This window comes from Acomys minous, assembly GCF_964271855.1.
Source record: "Acomys minous genome assembly, chromosome: 19".
Classification (NCBI taxonomy): domain Eukaryota; kingdom Metazoa; phylum Chordata; class Mammalia; order Rodentia; family Muridae; genus Acomys; species Acomys minous.
In genome coordinates this window covers 8,075,391-8,093,887 of record NC_140499.1, presented here as the reverse complement: position 1 = coordinate 8,093,887, position 18,497 = coordinate 8,075,391, and the positions used below count along the sequence as shown (strand labels likewise).

The following is an 18,497-nucleotide window of genomic DNA, read 5'->3' as shown; positions in this document are numbered from 1 at the left end:
AAGACTTGCCCTAAGTGTGGGAAAGCATCATCCATCGGTTGGCATCCCAGACTGAATAAAGATGAGACTGTGAGCAGAACACAGGTGGTCCTCTCCCTCTGCTTCTGAGCATGCATATGAAGGGACAGTCCCTCATATGCCTGCCACCAGGCCTGCTCAGCACAGCACAGTGGACAGTACCCTTGAACTGTGAGCCATGACAGTTCCTCCTTTACGTTACTTTGGTCACAACAATGAGAAAGTTGGCAAATTTTTGGACAGCATTTCACTGGAGTCTACTATTGAGTTGGCTGAGACTGGGCCAAGCCATCACGGCTACTGACGGTTTCCATAGCGTCTCTAATAGCACATTTCTAAACATAGATGCTTCCAGACAATATGCTCATGGACGAATACTAACCACCAATCTGTGATAAAAATTTCTTCTGATGCCGCTTCCATTGCGTTTGCAATATCTTCAAAGTAGCCTTTGGCATTCACATACCTGGAAGATAAAGGTTTGGTTGCTTTGTTTCGTTTTGGTGGGTCTTTATTTTTCTTTTAATAAAACAAGACAGAAAAAGAAAAACACACTCTAGAGCAAGGCAAAGCAAAGAGGGCCCTGCCTGGTCTCCATCGTCGTCGTATTACTTTGAGGAATTACTTTGAAAGCATCACCTTGTCCCCTCTATTGCCTAGGAAAGGCAGTTAGGAGGCAGACCCGAGTGATGTTTGCTGACATCAGCACATCAATCAGTCTTACAGAATCTCCCTATCATATGGGCTTTTCTTCTGAGCCTAAAAACCGACCAGCTGAAATCCATGAGTAGAAAACACATAAGTGGTCTAAGCAAACCTCCATTCGTAGCTTTAAGAGATATATGACGCTACGTGTTGCTTTTCCTTTCAGAACTAGGTCTCGGGCAGCTTAGACTGGCCTCCAAATCAAAACATGAGCGGCACACGCTTTTAATCCCAGCACTAGAGAGGCAGAGGCAGGTGGATCTCTGTGACTTCGAGGCCAGCCTGGCCTACAAAGATAGTTCAGGACAGCCAGAGCTCTGTGTAACAGGGAAACCCTGTCTCAAAAAACAAAACAAAACAAAAAACGAACAAACAAAAGCTAATGATCTACTTGCCTCTACCTCCCAGTTGCGGGGTTACAAACCTATGCCACCATCCCTGGATTTACGGAGTGCTGGGAATCCAACCAGGGATTCATGCATGCTAGACAAACACTGTAACTGAGCTATGCTGTACCCATCCTCTAAGATGGCCTTAAAAAGCAGAGTTCTATCCAGGCAGGGTGGTACAGGCTTGCAATCACAGCACTTGGGAGGATGAGGAGTTCGAGGTCACCTCTGGCTCCATCACAAGTTCAAGGCCAGTCTGGGTTTCACAAACTCCTGTCTCAAAACAAATCAAACTTCCAAACCTAAAGGCAGGTGAGCTTACCATTAAAAATCTTCCAAAACCGGTATCTAAAAAACAACTGTGAGAGCCGGGCGTGGTGGCGCACACCTTTAATCCCAGCACTCGGGAGACAGAGGCAGGCGGATCACTGTGAGTTCGAGGCCAGCCTGGTCTACAAAGCGAGTCCAGGACAGCCAAGGCTACACAGAGAAACCCTGTCTCAAAGAAAAACCAAAAAAAAAAAAAAAAAAAAAAAGAAAGAAAGAAAAAAAAAAAACTGTGAGTACACAGCCCTACAACAGCCTTGAAGAGGGGAGACCTTGGGAGACTGCTGAGCAATCTCTTGTTTCGAAGCTGATTCCAGGTGAATTTAAACCTGGAATATAATATTAGACAAACAGCTGTGAGAAAAAAAATACCTCACCATTTAGCTAAAGTGTTCTCCTGGACAGCAGCGTAGGAACCAAAGCGGTGGTCTCTGAGGAAGTCAGAACCATGCTTCTGGACGAACTCCTCTATGGCCCCGCCCCACCACCGGGCGTGTCTGTAGCTGGTACATTTTAAAATCAGTGTCCTTTAAAGAAAGCAGAAGTGGGTGTTGGGAGTTTACTCTGAGTTCTATGTCTTAAAACAAATTGAAATATTAAACAGGCCACAGCAAACACGAATTGAAAATTTGAGTTAACAAACATTAAAAAGGCAAGCTTCAGCTGGGCGGTAGTAGCACACGCCTTTAATCCCAGCACTCGGGAGGCAGAGGCTGGTGGATTGCTGTGAGTTCGAGGCCAGCCTGGTCTACAAAGTGAGTCCAGCCCAGCCAAGGCTACACAGAGAAACCCTGTCTCGAAAAACAACAACAACAACAACAACAACAACAACAACAACAACAAAAGGGCAAGCTTCTAAAACACCTTGGTAGAATTCTTCCAAACATTCACTGTGTCCACGCTTACTCGCGAGGCTCCTCCCACTCGTTCCTGCATGCAGACACCTATGACGGTGTTTAATGTAGACCTTGAACTGTGTTGGGAGGTGAAGAGCATGGTGGGAAAGGAACAGAATGAGGTCACGCTTGTGTCATGGTTGCTGCCTCCTCTGGCACAGTTCTCTTTCGCTGCCTACCCTGGCTTCTCATGTTCTTTGGGGGAGTTCTCCCTTTCCTTCTTTGAATCCAGCAAAGATATGCAATGCAACACACCCCATTGCTCTAGGCCTAGAGGGCTGAGGCAAGGGTACAAAAGCCAATCCCACACTGTGAGGCCAGATCTGAGAACATGGCAGTGTGAGGGCAGCAAGCAGCCTTCATGCCACCCGAAGGGGACTAGTCTGAGGATGAGGCCGATCCCAAATGCTACAGCTAAGGAAACCTAGGAAAATGTGTCTTAATTACACAGTTTAACTTGAGAATTAATAGCCCACCATGGCTGATTAATTTGCTCTGGGATAAGCCAGTTTGCATTGGGTTTTTTGGTCACATAAGCAAGCTACCTTAACTTCTTACAGAATTAAAAAATGTTGAGAACTCTGGTGGATTGCAGGAGAAAAATTGTCAGGTGTCAGAATAAATGGCTACTGGCAAGAGGTGAAAAATAAGTTACCTAGGATGAAAGTTCAAAGATGACAAGGCGTTGACACTAGCTGCACATGCCATGCTGGTAGAATTGGACTGAGTGGAAGGCAGAGCTTTGCTTTCATTTGATTGGGGGAGGGGGGACAGCATGACAGTTCTCACTGAAAGAAAGGAAGGCGCCATATGCAAGACTCTAGAATTATTTATTTCTAAAGATCAGGGGTGTCCAAGCAGGCCCTCTCAGCACTTCAGAGGTGGATGCTGGTCTTAGGAATCTACTGCCTAACAGAAGGGCTATCGCTGGTAGAGTGTGGGCATAGAGAAGTGAGATGGGTTGCGGAGAAAGAGAAACAGCCCCAAGAGGTGCAGCAACGGAGTCACGCAGGAGCAGGAGGTGTAGCAACGGAGTCACGCAGGAGCAGGAAGGCTCAGACGTTGCCTGGGATCCACCTGCCCTTCGGGCAAACCTGTTCTGGGAAGCTGCTTGTGTAGGAGAGATGACTAACAAGCTGAGGCCTAGTGGTAGGTGAGGGGACACTATTCCAAGCACAGAGATAGAATGAGGGCCAGCCAGATGGGTCTGCAGACAAAAGTGTCACAGGGTAAGGCTGGCAGCCTGAACTACATCCCTGGGACCCATGTAAAGAGAGAACTGACTTCACACAGTTTCCCTGTGACTTCCACATGTATGGTGTGGCGTATGCAACCCCACTCACATATATACATCATACATTGATGATGATGAGATGATGATGATGATGATGATGATGATGATGATGATATACTTTTTTTTAAAATAGGAGGCCCAGTGAGATGGCTCCATGGGTAGATGCTGCTGCCACCAACTTTGATGACCTCAATCCCCCAGATCCACATGGTGGAAGGAAAGAACTGGCTCACACATATACACAAATATATGGATGAATAAATAAGAGAAGGAGCAAAATAGAGGAGGAAAAAAAACCAAAAAAACAAAAACCAAACTGTGTAAGAAGGGGTTGTAAAGAGAACTGCTGACATAGAAGCAAAAAGGCGTGGTGGGGAGTTTACCAATAAAACAGAGAAACAGAGAGTCCCCAGTAAATGGAGAAGCTGGACTTGTTGGCTTAGTTGACAAGGCACACTTCTACTTGGAATGAGACTGGAGAACCCCAGATTCAAACAGAGTCACTTGGTGTGGGGAGTGGGGAAAAAGAGACTAGTAAAGAAGGCGTTCCAGTAACGTCCTGAATGCTGCCTTCTGGGAGAAAAGCAGAAAGCTCTGCATTGTTTTATTCTCACCCCACCCTACACACAGGCACACACATGCAAGCATGCATGGGAGTACATGTGGCATGCTCTAACATGCATTAGGAAAGATATACTGCAACTGTGAAAGGAGAAATTATGAATACACACACACACACACACACACACACTTTTTCAAGTTATAACTACAATCTGCCAGAAAGAAACCTACATCAACACATATGTACTCACTAATAAAATAGGTAAACTACCAATGATTTATTTGGCAAATTGGTAGGTAGGATAGCAAACTTTGTTCTCCAGCCTCAGGGGATCCAATGTCCCCTTCCAACCTCTTCAGGCACCTGAATTCACTCACACACACACGTCACCCCTCCCAATGGCCCCAATGCAAGCTAATAAATCTGTAATTACAAACACACACACACAGGCAAAGGTAAGTTCTGTTACTTCTGATTGGAGATGAACACCAAGAAACAACTTCTAACATTTAAATCTAGTTTACTCCTTTTCCATGGATGAGAGAACAATTTAGCCTTGAAGAGGTGGGCGGGGACATGGGGGAATATGTTTTAAACAATAGATTTAAACAATAGAAATGTCTACCTTGAAAGATTATCAATTCGAAGTCCGTATTTCGTTTCTGTCTCTTTCCTCCCCACTTTTATTTTGAATTCTTTATCGACAAGGAGGACGAAGGAGATAGCTCCGCTGTCTGGTTTCATATACAGCAGGAAAGAGTCTTTCACTATTAGCCACCTGGAAGATACAACAGGAGGTTTCAGAGCCGAAGAATGGAAGCGAGAGAAGCGAGTTATTTCTTAAGTCTTAAGAAAACACACAGGCTGACCATGAAGCAAGAGTGAGAGGCGGCTCGGCGGTACAAGCCTGCCTGGCTGATTCCTAGTGGTGAGAGGAATTAGCACAAAACAAGCCTTCTGGTTGTCTTTCTGTGCGTGTGGACATCAATCCGTTAAAAGTAATTCATTCGTTCTTGGAAGAACGCCCCGGATGTTGGCAGGAAGTACTGAAAAGCCCCTTCCTGAAGAATGGGACCGGGTAGTGCTCGCTCACATAAACTTTTGTCAGAGGCAGATGAGTCTAGAAACTTGGGTAACTACAACGGATGCACCACACCATTTGTTGCTCATTTCAAAACATTTCTGGCTTGAGGATCGTTAACGAATGATGTTCAACAGCACGGAAGTAGCTCTCAACAGTACTTCATTTAATACCCAAGAGCTTCCTAATAGAGGAGGAGAGTGACGACCTGGGAGTTAGTGTAACAGTAGCACAAATAGAAAGCAGACAAACGTCTGTCCTCAGAGGAGCTTGTGAGCCTCCGGGAGGCAGACACCAGGCTCGTTCTTGGACATATGGGTAGGCGCTAGAAAGGAAGTGGAGGGAGAGGTGCTGGAGGAGGTGGCCTTGGTCCTGGCTGCAAAGGGCTGGTGTCTGAGCAAGGGTAGGAAGGATCCTAACAAGGCGTGCAGGGGCAAGGCCATCGTGGTCCAGCAGAGACGGCAAAAAGACTGAGGTGTAGGCACGCTGCAAGTGTGGGGAGAAAGAAGTGAGTGTGCAACGAAAGCTGCACGTGAGCTAAGGCTACAGTGAGTATATGAAGGCTACCGAGCACCCATTCCCCAGAAAATAAGTAAATAAATATAAAACAATTAGAATGATTCCTTACTAAAACTACTAGCTGTGGTCTGCTCCAGTGTGCTTTATGAGCGGAGCCTTAATGTAGACAAATCTCCGTTCGCTTCTGCTTAGTCCTGTTGCCATTTGGGTTTTTCGTACAGGCTGTCTTTTTCTTGGTTAGTAGAGGAGGTGGGGCAGGTGGCCTACAGTAAAGGAAGTACTCATGACAGGGACTAAATCATCACGGTCACAGCATGCCAACACCTAACTATAAAGATCAGTGCACCTAGAGAGACAGCATGCCAAAATGGATCTGAGCCTCCTGGGTTTTCTGGGGGTGGGGGAAAGAAAGAAAGAAAGAAAGAAAGAAAGAAAGAAAGAAAGAAAGAAAGAAAAAGGGGGTCTTGGTGGGTGTGGTGGCTAATGCCTATAATCTCAACACTTGGGAGGCCAACTTAGGAGGATTGCTGTGAGTTCCAATCCAACCTGGGTTACAGAGGGAGACTCACTGAAAAATGGGCCAGGGGGTGGGGGTGGCGTGGGGGGAGGCAGGCGTTCCCACTGAAAACTTTTCTCTCTCCATTTTGAGCTGTCCTTGAAACAAGCCCAAGATGAGATTTGATTGGAGGTTCAGGGGGCCCGGTTCACCCTACTTCAATCTGTCCAGCCAGAATAAATAAGTGATTATAATGCTTTTGATAGGTCATAAAATTTTTTGAATTAGAAAAGTTGACAGGGTCTCATTATATAGGTCAGGCTGGCCTCAAATTCACAGAGATCCAACTACCTCTACCTTGTGAGTGTTGGAATTAAAGGCAAGCACCAAAGGATTACAAATGGAAAAATAAGTGCTATAAATGAATGTCGCCTTTAGAAGGAACACCCATTACTTGTAAATTCCAGTCAACCTGTTTCGGGAAGATGTTAGCTCCCCACTAATGAACTCTGTCATCTATCGATGATGTCTGATATCCTAAACTCCATTTGCATGACTCAAGACATGCAAATATAGAGATGAGGCGGTAGTCTTCACTGAAACACTTGCCAGCTTTAAGATGACAAAATTTCCTTCTAGGAAGAATCACAGTCTTTTCATCTGAAACATGATTCCTTCCAACTTACACCAGTATAGAAGTCTTCCCCTGTGGTCTACCCTTGGCCCTCCTCTAGGGCATCAGAGCTCAGAACTGGACCCTGGACCTTTGACTGGGCTCCCAGGGCCCCAGTCAATGCTGGAACCCCACACCCCTTGCCACCACAGTGCCTGGGACTTCCCACAACTCTCTCATCACAACTCAGATCAACAGCACTTATGCAGCTTCTCCGCTTACGTATGACCTCATTTTCCTCAGAGCTCCGTGAGCCCTAGGGCTTCCTCCTACAGTGGCCAGCAGCTTCAGTCAGGGTCCATTCACGGTCTCACTTTAAAGGTTTAATTCTCCTGCTATGTGTATGTATTATTTGTATCCAATGTATGACGTTGGAATCACCGGGAGTGTTTTTACTTTGGTAGATGACAGGACACCCACTGCCACATTGTTCAGTTGGTGACGTATTCCTTCGATCAATAGTTCCTGGCATGCTTGAGTCATCCCAACAAGGTGGCGCTGACCAGAATCAGAAACTACTGATGCCTCCACTGATTCTTCCGTGCTCTTCCCCGGCCACGGCAATTCAAACCTGGTATCTACCTGGTCTAGCAGCCAAGAGTCTCTTGGAAGATTTAAAAAAAAAAAACCACTGAGGTTTAAAGCCTAAGTGTGGAAAGCTGTGGCTGGCACATAGTAGATGATTTAGGCAGAATGGGAGGAATGGCCAGCAAGCCACAGGAAGTTGGCAAAACTACCTCCAGGACAGGACACCAGCTAGAGAGGAAACGCCTTGGTGGGAGCCAAGTCCTACAACTCCATCCTCTTCCTGCTTGCATGGCTAGCTTATGGTACCCATGACCCTCCCTGGGCTCCCTCCCTGTTCTTTGTACCTGTCTTCCCCAGCTACTGACAGTATCTGTCTAGCATACCTTGGATTCTCCTATCCTTAGGGTATGAAGGCAACTCAGCGGGAGTCTCTGCCTTCCTTCCGCCATTGCTTACATCCTAAGCAGGTACAAGGTCAAGCTTGAGAGCTGGGTGTGGCGGTAAACATCTATATTGCCCCACTTGAAAAGTGGGGAAAGGAGTAACCGGCGTTCAAGGTTCACCTAGACCACTAAATGACTGAGTCCAAACCAGGCTACATCTCAAAACCAGAAAGCCCAAGCAAAGCTAGCGTGTGAAGACCCAAATGCTCAGCTTACTCAGTCAAACACCCAGACCTCCCAGGTCCTACCTTTTTGACCATCGGTAGCAGGCTCGTCCCTGGCCACAGCAATTCAGACCTGGAATCCTGTGTCCCCCAGATCGTTTCATGATCATGCCCTCCCTGAAGAAGACATCACAGTAAGCCATCATGTTCACACGTTCAGTTCGCACATGGCTTGCTTAGCCACACAGCCCAGGACTATATAAACCACTGACTCTCACACAGGCCGCCCCCCCACCTCCTCCACTTGCTTACTGCCTGCTCTCTTCATCAGGGTGCGCATGCTTGCCGGTGGAGACTCTTACAGGCACCTGGGTCAAACTTAGCCCTTTCCACATTTGTGAGCTAGGGATACTTTTTTTTCTCGATACAATGTAGAATCTTTGCACCCTGGCTCCTGACCTTGATGCTAAATCATTCCTGTAGCCACTGTGGGTGCAGCCGAGACAGCATGGGGCAGCCACTGTGGGTGCAGCTGAGATGGCATGGAGCAGTTACTGTGGGTGCAGCTGAGACAGCATGGAGCAGCCACTGTGGGTGCAGCTGAGACGGCATGGGGCAGCCACTGTGGGTGCAGCCGAGACGGCATGGGGCAGCCACTGTGGGTGCAGCCGAGACTGCATGGGGCAGCCACTGTGGGTGCAGCTGAGACGGCATGGCATAAGGCATTCATGTCCACTAGCTTCATTACACTTGTCCGTAAAGACCCAACCCTGGAACTTACAGGCCCTTCGGTCCCAAGTCATGAATGAAAGACAGCTGGCTTATGTCAAGGAACTCTGTCTAAAAAAAAACAAACAAACAAAATATGTTAGAAACCAAAATGAATCAGAAAAAAAGAAGAGAAAAGGATCAGAGAGAGAGAGAGAGAGAGAGAGAGAGAGAGAGAGAGGGAGAGAATGAGAGAGAAGGAAGTGCCACCAGGTCTGAATGCCTTTGTTCACCCTACAGATGCTGTACAATGCTATTGTCAATAACAACAGCACAGAAAACGTGTTAAACGGAAGCGCATGGGCCCAGCATGGAGCATGGTAGTGCAAACCTGTGTACAGCACCTGGCAGATGAAAAGAGGATGATCAGGAGTTCCAGGTTCAGCTTACCACACAGTAGGGTGACTCAAGGTCAGCCTGGGCAACATGCGACTGTTTCCAATAAGAAAAATGTGAGTAATTAAAACACAACGGTCAAAGCACTGCGTGTCCTGTGATGGAGAGACAGAACCCTCTGCAGCCTGGGAAGGGAGGAAGTTTACTCACAATTGTTTTCATTTATTAGTACAGGAGAGGGATGGAGAGAGGACAATGGTAGTTCAGGAAGATGGGCTAAGCTTGAGCATGCAGAAGTGGGAGATGGGGTTGGAAAGGACTGGCTGCAGAGAAAAGAAGGAAGCGGATGAAGATCAGGTGGCCTGGGAGGCCCAAGAGGCTCCAGAGAATCAGGTGTCACAGAGTTCTCCCAGATACCAGGGCTTGGGCCAGGCAGGGGCTCCACTGCTGAGCTAAGTTCCCAAGGCTCCGTCCTTTGGACTGCAGTTTTGCTTAGTTGTCCAGGTAGGACGTGCAAATCCTTCTGTAGCCCAGGCCTTGAGCTTCCCTTCCTCAGCTTCTGGGGTATCTAGGCTTCCGGGTCTGAGCCTCCGGCCTCGCTGGGAGAACTACTTTTAGTGAGTTGGGAAGGAAGATAATGACTCTTGTGGACGCTGTTTACTAAGGGTTTTTTTTTTTTTTTTTACACGCTCCCACTGCAGTAAGTGGCTCTTTGGACATTATCTTAAGCGCCCTTTGATATTACTGTTTTCCCAACATAAAAAGGAAACAGAGCTTCTTCATAACATAACAAAACAAAACAAACAAACAAAAAACCAGACAAATATTTTGGTCTTTGTGGGCCATTGACTCTCAGTTATTAATACATACTGTTCCCCTGTGAATTAAAGACACAAACATAAACCAGGTCTCAGCCACTTGGGAGGTACAATCTGAGGGATCAGAAATTCAAAGCCATCTTCAGTTATATTGTGAGTTCGAGGTTAGCATGGATTACATGAGGCCCTCTCTCAAAAATTTTTTTAAAAAGACAGGAATATAAATTATAAAATTCATTCTTAACACAGAGCTCAATTTGGCACAAAGGTTCTGATCGGCCAATCCTTGGTTTAGGTAGACTAAGCAACCAAGACCATATAACCATGGGGTGTTAGAATTGTTACCAAGTCAGACCAAAGTCAATATGTCATTCAACATTCATCTCTGTTCTCTCTCTCTCTCTCTCTCTCTCTCTCTCTCTCTCTCTCTCTCTCTCTCTCTCTCTCTCTCTCCGTGTGTGTGTGTGTGTGTGTGTGTGTATGTGTGTGTGTATCTCTCTCTCTCAGTGTATGTGTATGTGTGTATGAGTGTCTGTGTGTGTATGTGTTTGTAGGTGTGTATATGTGTGTATAGGTGTATGTATATGTGTGTGCCTGTGTGTGTATATATTTGTTGTTTTGTTTGTCTTTGAGACAAGGCTTACCTAGGTAGCCCAGGTTAGCCTCGAGCCCCATGTTCTCCTGCCTCAGTGTCCCAAGTGCTGGAAGCGTGTGTGCATCACCATACCTAGCTCAATGCTTATCTTCTTCAATTACATACCCTGCATATAAGAGTGAGGGGAGGGCAAACTGCAAACACAGAGGGAGGAGGGAGATGAACGTGTGGCACGCAGCGCTTAACACAGGCCAGGGGAGTTGCCTCCACAGGCGCTTGCAACAGCTAGAATCAAACAACTAAACACGGAATGCTCCTAATTTGCAGGTTTCTTTTTAAAGCGGTGTAAACCCAGGTGTGCCAGTGATCCTTGGACCATGTCAGCAATAGCCAGAGAGGAAACTAAAGATAAGCTGGGAAGGAAGCTCAGTTGGTGGAATGCTGGCTTAGGAAGCACAAAGTCCTGGGTTCTCTGTCCACAGCACCTCATAAACTGATGGCGGTCTCACACACCTGGCGAGCGGAGGCCCCAGAATTAGAAATTCAAGGGCATCCCTTGCCCATAGTAAATTAGAAAAGGAAAAGCCCTTGCAGAAAAGATATTCACCCAGGACTGGGGAGGAGATGGCAGGTTAGACAAGCAACAGAGGCCTGTGGGACAAGCAGCCAGTCACAGGCCAACTATATAGCCTCAGAGCAGAGTAGGACTGCAGCTTCCGAGGAAGGGACACTAGTGGGCTTCTAGCGGGATTAGCAAAAGGAAACAGCAGTTTTCCTCAAAACGTTTATATGTGATTAAAAAGATCTACTATGTCTTAAAAACAAGAACTGTCTCCGATCTGTCAGGACTTTTGAGGGCCAGTCAACTCCTGTGCATCTTTATTGAAGAAAGAAGGCTTTGCAAATCTAAAAGGGCTTAAGCAATTTTTAAAAAATGCCTCCACTAAATATATCTACACACAGGACTTTTAAAAATAAGGATACTAAAAGTTCAGGTCAGCCAGGCATGGTTGTGCATGCCTGTAACCCCAGCACTCAGGGAGGCAGAGCAGGCAGATCTCTGTGAGTCCGAGGCCAGCCTGGTCTACAAATCAAGTCTGGGACAGCCAAGGCTACAAAGAGAAACACTGTCTCAAAAAGCAAAATAAACAACAACAACAAAAAAAATCCAAACAAAATATCTTTAAAAGCTTGCAACAGTTCAACTAAAGAGATTTCAAGGAGGAGCCAGCACTTTTGGAGAGAGAAGGGAGACTTGTCCCCCCATAAGCATTCCAGTACAGATTTATCACATTGAAAACAAATGTGGCAAGGCGAAGTGGGAGGCGAAATTAATTAGCAAAGCATAGAATTTTCAAAAGATTATGTTGTTCAACCTTCTCCTCGGTGGTACAACTTAAACCTCCGCTGAAGCAGGTGCCTCTCACAACTAAGACTTAAATCCAGTTTTTCCTGCCAGCATTCCATGGAGTGCACTGAGCAAAGAACTAGCCAATATTTTCTTGGTTTCATTTTGGAAGAGGCAGTTGCAAACCAGTGCAATTAGAAATGTTCTTGGCACTGGGTGGAAAGCGGCCTCTGGCACAGAATGCCAGACTTGAAAAGCCAGAGAAATGAAGTCGTACAAAGGAGATGAATTGTCAGCCATGTCCGCACGGCCCTTTTCCACTGTGGTATTACCAGGGAGAGCAATCTTCAAAGGTCCCTTTCATGCCTCACGTAGCAACACTGAAAAAATGGCCGGCCAGGAAGCTCTAAGTCGCAAGGAAGACAAGAGCTTCCGGCAGGACCACGTGCAGGTAGAGATGTGGGGAGGCAAGGCCACGCCCCCCAAGTGAACCAACTGAACACATCTGCAGGAGACTCAGAAGTCCAATCTATGGAGACAAGAGAGAGGCTGGCAAAGGCTTATGGTCCCTCCAGGCTCCGTGGTTTGGTCATGGAAAACAGCGCACACACACACACACACACACACACACACACACACACACACACACCATTTATTTTGAAAATGCAGCCTTTCAAGTAGGTGTTGCTTCTCCCTGTTGCCATGGAAACTGTGCCTCTGTATTCCTCACCTGATTTTTACTTGCCCTACAAAGGGAGGAAGAACTGAACTCAGAATTATTGCTCTAATGGGGGGCGATGATGATGTTTGATCTACATTTTCAAGCTAGTCACCACCCTAGAGAGAACACATCTCACCAGGGAGGGGCTGACCCACAGTGAGGACTGCCATGGCGCCCATCACTTCACAGCCTTTTCTTAGAAAGTGGGCATTGTGCTCTATGCCAGATTTTAATCTTAAGGGGAAAAAACACATTTACTCTTACTTATCTCTGCTTCCTTTAATTTCCTGGGAAAAAAAGCATTTTCCAGTTAGCCCCTAAAATGCCCAAAGTATAGGTTCTGTTTGAAGTTTTCTGCATGGTGTTGTACTACTCAGTCAATGTAACTATAGAACTATAACTATATAACTCTCTGTGTGTGTGTGTGTGTGTGTGTGTGTGTGTGTGTGTGTGCGTGTGTGTGCATGTATGTTTGTGTGTGCACATGTGTGTATGTTTGTGTGTGCGTGTGTGTTTGTGTGTGCGCGTGTGTGCGTGTGTGCATGTATGTTTGTGTGTGCGTGTGTGTCTGTGTCTGTGTGTGTGTGCATGGTGTGTGTGTGCATGTGCGTGCGTGTGTGTGTGTGTGTGTGTATGTTTGTGTGTGCGTCTGTGTCTGTGTCTGTGTGTGTGCATGTGTGCATGTGTGCATGTGTGTCTGTGTGTGTGTGTGTATGTTTGTGTATGTGTGTGTGTGTGTGAGTGTGTATGGAGAAATGAAACACACTGTGATAATTCTCAAAAGGGAGGGTGAAAAAGGGGACAAGCTGTCCTTGCAGTAGATAGTCTACAAGGCCAAATGACTAATTATGCGGAGATACAATGCTGCAGACCAGAGCCAAATTATCCTGGGCTATTTAGTGTCCCTTTGAAAATCAGTCATTATCATCCCTGGGTCTGATCTAACTCCCTTGTGACTAGCAAAACTTGAATATGCAATCTCAGCCACTCAGGACCCCCATAAGATTAAGAAACTCATCAAATAGCACCTAAAACTACATCCGGGTTGTCCCTGCTCTGTGGCCACCTGCCTACCTATGGTTCCCACCACAGCATCTGATACACACTGTGTCTTTGTTCTGGAACTAATAAAGTCTCACAGAGCCACTTGCACAGGTGTGGAAACGGCGTTTGGGGAGCTCTGCGACCCAGCTCATGCTCACTCATATTTTGCTCTGAGAGAGTTTCTCCTTCCTACTGAGGTGAGAGCTGCATTTCCACATTGACATTTTTGCCCATTTTACCAAACAGTAAGGAGAACTGAGTGTGGTAATCTCCCAGCGAAGTCCGGGATGAACCCCCATCAACAGCTAGGCTACTCTGTAAGAGCTACAGAAGGAAATAGAGACAAAGAAACCTTCTTGATCCTGGATGAAAACGTAGTTACCTGGCACGCAAAATCAACAAAAGCCTGTATAAAACGAAGAGGAAAGGACCAGTCAGGGCTAGTTTCTAAAGCTCTGAGCAAACTAAAGCCCGGTTTGGATCCTAGCCCAGCTCTGGTTAAACCCTCTTATGCCAATACTATATCGGCAAATCTTTCTTGGGCCTTCAAAGTCCTTTACCTGTGACAAAATGCGCCATAGCATGTCAATTTAGTTTCCAAATCCTCCTGATGAGAATCACACAAACAAACAAACAAATAAACAAACAGATCCCAAAGACAGTATGTTTTTTGTTTGCTTCTTGAGGCGGAGTGTCATCTTTGTGAAATCAGCCCACACTGACCTCACACTGTGGAGCTGAATTTGCGATTCTCTTGCTTCCTTCTACCTCCTGAGTCTAGGATTTCAGGCATGTGCCAGCACACCTGGTTTCCACAGTTTGGGGACTGGAGAGGAGGTACCCTCTAAACTGAGCTACGACCCCAGCCCTCAGGCACAGATCTGCACAGACCTAGAGATAAACCGTCCATGGCTTATTTTAAAGACGTGAGTTAAGGGCTGAGGAGACGGCTCAGTGGGTAAAATGCCTATGTCATCATTAGGACCTGGGTTCAGATCCCAGGCACCTGTCTAAAATGCTAGGTATGGCAGCAATGTCCTTATCCCAGACCTGGTAGAAGGCAGTTCAATGGCATGCCAACCTCACTAATCAGTGAGTTCTAGATTCAGGGAGAGATCATGTCTTAAAAAGTCAGTTGACCTGTGACGTTAACCTCTGGCTTCTACACATGTGTACATTTGAACCCTATACATGCACATACCACACAGAAAAAAGAAAAAGATTTGAGTTACCTTCAAGTAGACTTGCCTTATAAAATATAAGTGTGTTACTTTAAAATAAAATAAATGAGTAACTTGAACCAAGCCCTTTGCAATTGGGCCCTTTAATACTTTTCGGTTATTATAGGAAACACACAGAAAGAAACATAATTGTACAAAATAACATGCGGCCTGTGTATCTAGTTTGGAGACTGGGTGAAATTAGCCATGAGGGGGCATGTCAGTGGCTTCAGACAGGCAGATCATGCGGTGCACTTGAATGAACCCATATAGAGGAGCCCGCCGTTGGAGGGAGCGTCTGGCCAACCATCAGAAGCAAGGAGGGAAGGTACATTCATTAGGTTATGAGCTAGTTTTTCTCCTCCAAAAGCAGTGCTTATAAGGCACTCCTTGGGTTGTTGGGCAGTGGTGGCACACACCTTTAATCCTAGCATACAGGAGTCAGAGACAGGCATATCACTGTGAGTTCAAGGCTAGCCTGGTCTACAAAGCGAATCTAGGATGGCCAAGGCTACACAGAGAAATAGAAAAAAAAAAAAGTGCTCCCTGCTGGCTTCCTGAGTTTATAAATATAATGTGGCTTCAATTTGGAAAGATTTTTATGATTGGAAAAGTAATTAAACTAAACATCTCTTTAAACTATAACCATTCTTTGCGCAACATCACAATCTAAAATGTAAAGACAGCTGGAGAGAGAGAGAGAGAGACAGAGAAAGAGAGAAAGAGAGAGAAGGGGAGGGAGGGAGGGAGGGAGGGAGGGAGGGAGGACTGAACTCCCCAATTGCTGCTACCCTCAGCCAAAAGAAATGATGCAGGAGTCATGGACAAAAGAGCAGAAGTGGGTGGGGCTGCATGTGGGAGTTAGGTCCCTTGGCATGCATCTGCACTGAGAGAATAGCGCATCTGAGGTCAGAGAGCACAGCTGGGAGCTGCATGTCCCATAAAAACAACAGAGTTTGATCATTATGTTATTTTTGCCATCATGAGCTGGAATAAGTCCCCTCCCATCATCCTTCTCTTGAGAGCCTCCGGGGAGACCCAAATTGTAGATCTCCTGAGTTTCCACAGTTACAAAACCTTGAAAGACTCCTCTAGGCCAGGACTACGGCACTGCAAGTCACCGCAGAAACATCAGAGGCCTGGCTCAGGCCCTTTGTGTGTTAAGAGGGAGACCAGCTGGGTGTGTGTTTGGACCAGCAGACAGCAGTAAGGAAGCTCTTGTGCAGGAAACAGCAGAGCCAGGCACTCTCGCTTCCTCTCCTCTCTTCAGTCCATGTGCTTATGGGCCACCATTCTCTAAGCCAGAAGCCAAATCGCACCTGTGTGAACTCATACACTCTACAGGCAACAACACTTCTGTGTGGATGCGCTCCCAGCAAGAGTCGGTGCGGCTGGAGAGAAATATTATAATCCAGGCATTCCCCATTGTTCAGACCTCAGCAGAACTGAAAGCTAATCTTTGAAAAACACTCCACTCCCCATTCGAGGGCCTCTCCGAACCAAAGCTGTCTGTTTGCTGACACCGCAAAGCCGGCTTCCTCCTGCTGGCTGCCAGCAGCCCTCCCAGGCTATGTCTCTGTGGCCTCTAAGCCCTACCAGCCTTCCCTCTTTCCTTACATTTTGCAAGGGTCTTTCTTCCCCTGGTTTCCCTTTGCTTCTCACTTTCACAAGGAAAACACAAGCCGAATTGGATGGCAGTCAAAGAATGCTCTGTCTCACCTGGGGATGTGCAGCCCTGCATGACAGTTGGCCTTTTGGTTTCATTCTAGAAACCCATGGAGAGAAAGGGGACAATTTCTGGATGGCTAGCCCATAGTAGCTTTCAACTTCATTTGAATCTATTCTACAGATACAGCAAGAGCTACTCAATATTTTTAAAATAGCAGGGTCATCATTATAAACTGGATCCAGCCAGTCAAAGTTAATTTAATGTAAGTCAAGAACCAAAAGCACTTATGTTCATGAAACTACCCAAAAGTTAGCTGCAGTTTAGGCTCGCGTAGGTCCCTTCGACACCACTGGAGGGCACTTACCGTGGCGTGATAGTTTCTGTACATGGGCATTTTTAGTATTTTCGTCAAGTAATCCTCCAGTTGCTTCTATAATAATAAAAAAAAAAAACATTTTGCATTTTAGATACGGTTGAACATAATCATGTCTGTAGAAAACTTAAACAGTCGATGATTAGATCAGGTCTCGTTTTAACATCTGAAAGCCATTTTATTATACTCTGTCATTCGGCAGTAAGTACAGCACCTGTTGTCTCTTGGCGTGCTACTTATGCCTCTTCTTGCTGTTGGTATTTAATTTTCAACGTGCTTAGGTCTTTGCAGTTGTTATCTTCCCTGACAAGAAAGAGTTTAGTTTGGCCTACAGTTTGAAGGGACACAGTCCATTACGGAGCACAAAGGGTGTGGTAAGAGTGAGCGGGGGCTAGCTGGTCACCCTGCACTCACAGAGAGGGCACAGAGTGGTGAACTCTGGAGTTCAGCTTTCATTTCTATTCAGTCCAGAATGGTAGCCCACTGCAGGGCACTGCTTATGGTGAAGTGGGCTCTTCCCCCTCAATAAACCTAATCTAGAACCTGCCCGGGCACATCCAGAGGTTTTGTCCCCTAGGCCAAGGTGGCAGGTTAGCCTTCAGGCTGACAAGACAAGACCTGAGCTGTGCTTTTAATCCTTGATATATATCAGAACAGGATTGCTCATAATAGGTAAATTTTGTTTGTTTAAAACAGAGTTTCCAAAAAAACAAAAACAAAAAAGCAAACAAACAAACAAAAAACCTGGGGTTTCCTGTGGACTAGGCTGGCTTTAAATTTGCTATGTAATCAAAGACAAAGCCCAGTATTTCTGATCCTTCCAAGCTGGAAATGCAGGCATGCCAGAAGAGCTGGCACTAGTGGTCCTGGGGATCGAGCCTCATATGGTGGGCATTCCAGGCCAGGCTTTCACCAGCTGACCACACATGTCCCTAGCAACTCCATAACTGGCCACCTTAAATCTTTTTAACCCAAAACTTGTATTTTTCAACTCTAACATTTAAATAACTCAAAGATATACTACAACTTACATTTTTCAAGAAAAGAAAGCTCTCTTTAGGTACTATGCTCTTACAGTGCTAAGGAATGATTAAAAAAAAAAAAAAGAACAATGGAACCAGAGAGAGGGCTCAGCAGGAAAAAGAGTTTCCCACACAAGCCCAAAGACAGGGATTTGAGCTTGGGAAGCCATAAAAATATGGCAGGAAAGAACCAACTCCACAAACATGTCTTATGATCACTGTTCACATATGCTATGTGCCATGGCACACACATGCACTCACGCATGTGCATGCATGCACTCACGCATGTGCATGCATGTGCGCCCACGTGAGTGCGCCCACACAAATAGCAATAAGTACAATTAAATTTCCACAAAGCAGCAAAACAACGACTCACCCTCCTGCCAAAGAACTGCTCTTCCTGGATTGTGTTTTCTGATGAACGGGGCAGACTGGGCATCTCTCGCGGCTCTTCTTTGACATTTTGTCTTCTAAATGTGTGTCTGAAA

General features: G+C 46.1%; 1 protein-coding gene across 3 annotated transcripts in view; it reads right to left on the bottom strand.

The window, feature by feature from the left end:
- Positions 1-18,497, bottom strand: part of PLD1 (phospholipase D1) — a 209,369-nt gene that overhangs the window by 103,068 nt on the left and 87,804 nt on the right. For all 3 annotated transcript variants that reach the window (XM_084768482.1, XM_084768481.1, XM_084768483.1), the window contains 7 exons: positions 18,386-18,491; positions 16,979-17,044; positions 8,877-8,935; positions 8,180-8,272; positions 4,817-4,969; positions 1,817-1,966; positions 401-484 (listed from right to left, as the gene is read on the bottom strand). In XM_084768482.1, the coding sequence (XP_084624608.1) occupies positions 401-484; positions 1,817-1,966; positions 4,817-4,969; positions 8,180-8,272; positions 8,877-8,935; positions 16,979-17,044; positions 18,386-18,491 (711 nt within the window). The remainder of the gene's footprint in view (positions 1-400; positions 485-1,816; positions 1,967-4,816; positions 4,970-8,179; positions 8,273-8,876; positions 8,936-16,978; positions 17,045-18,385; positions 18,492-18,497) is intronic.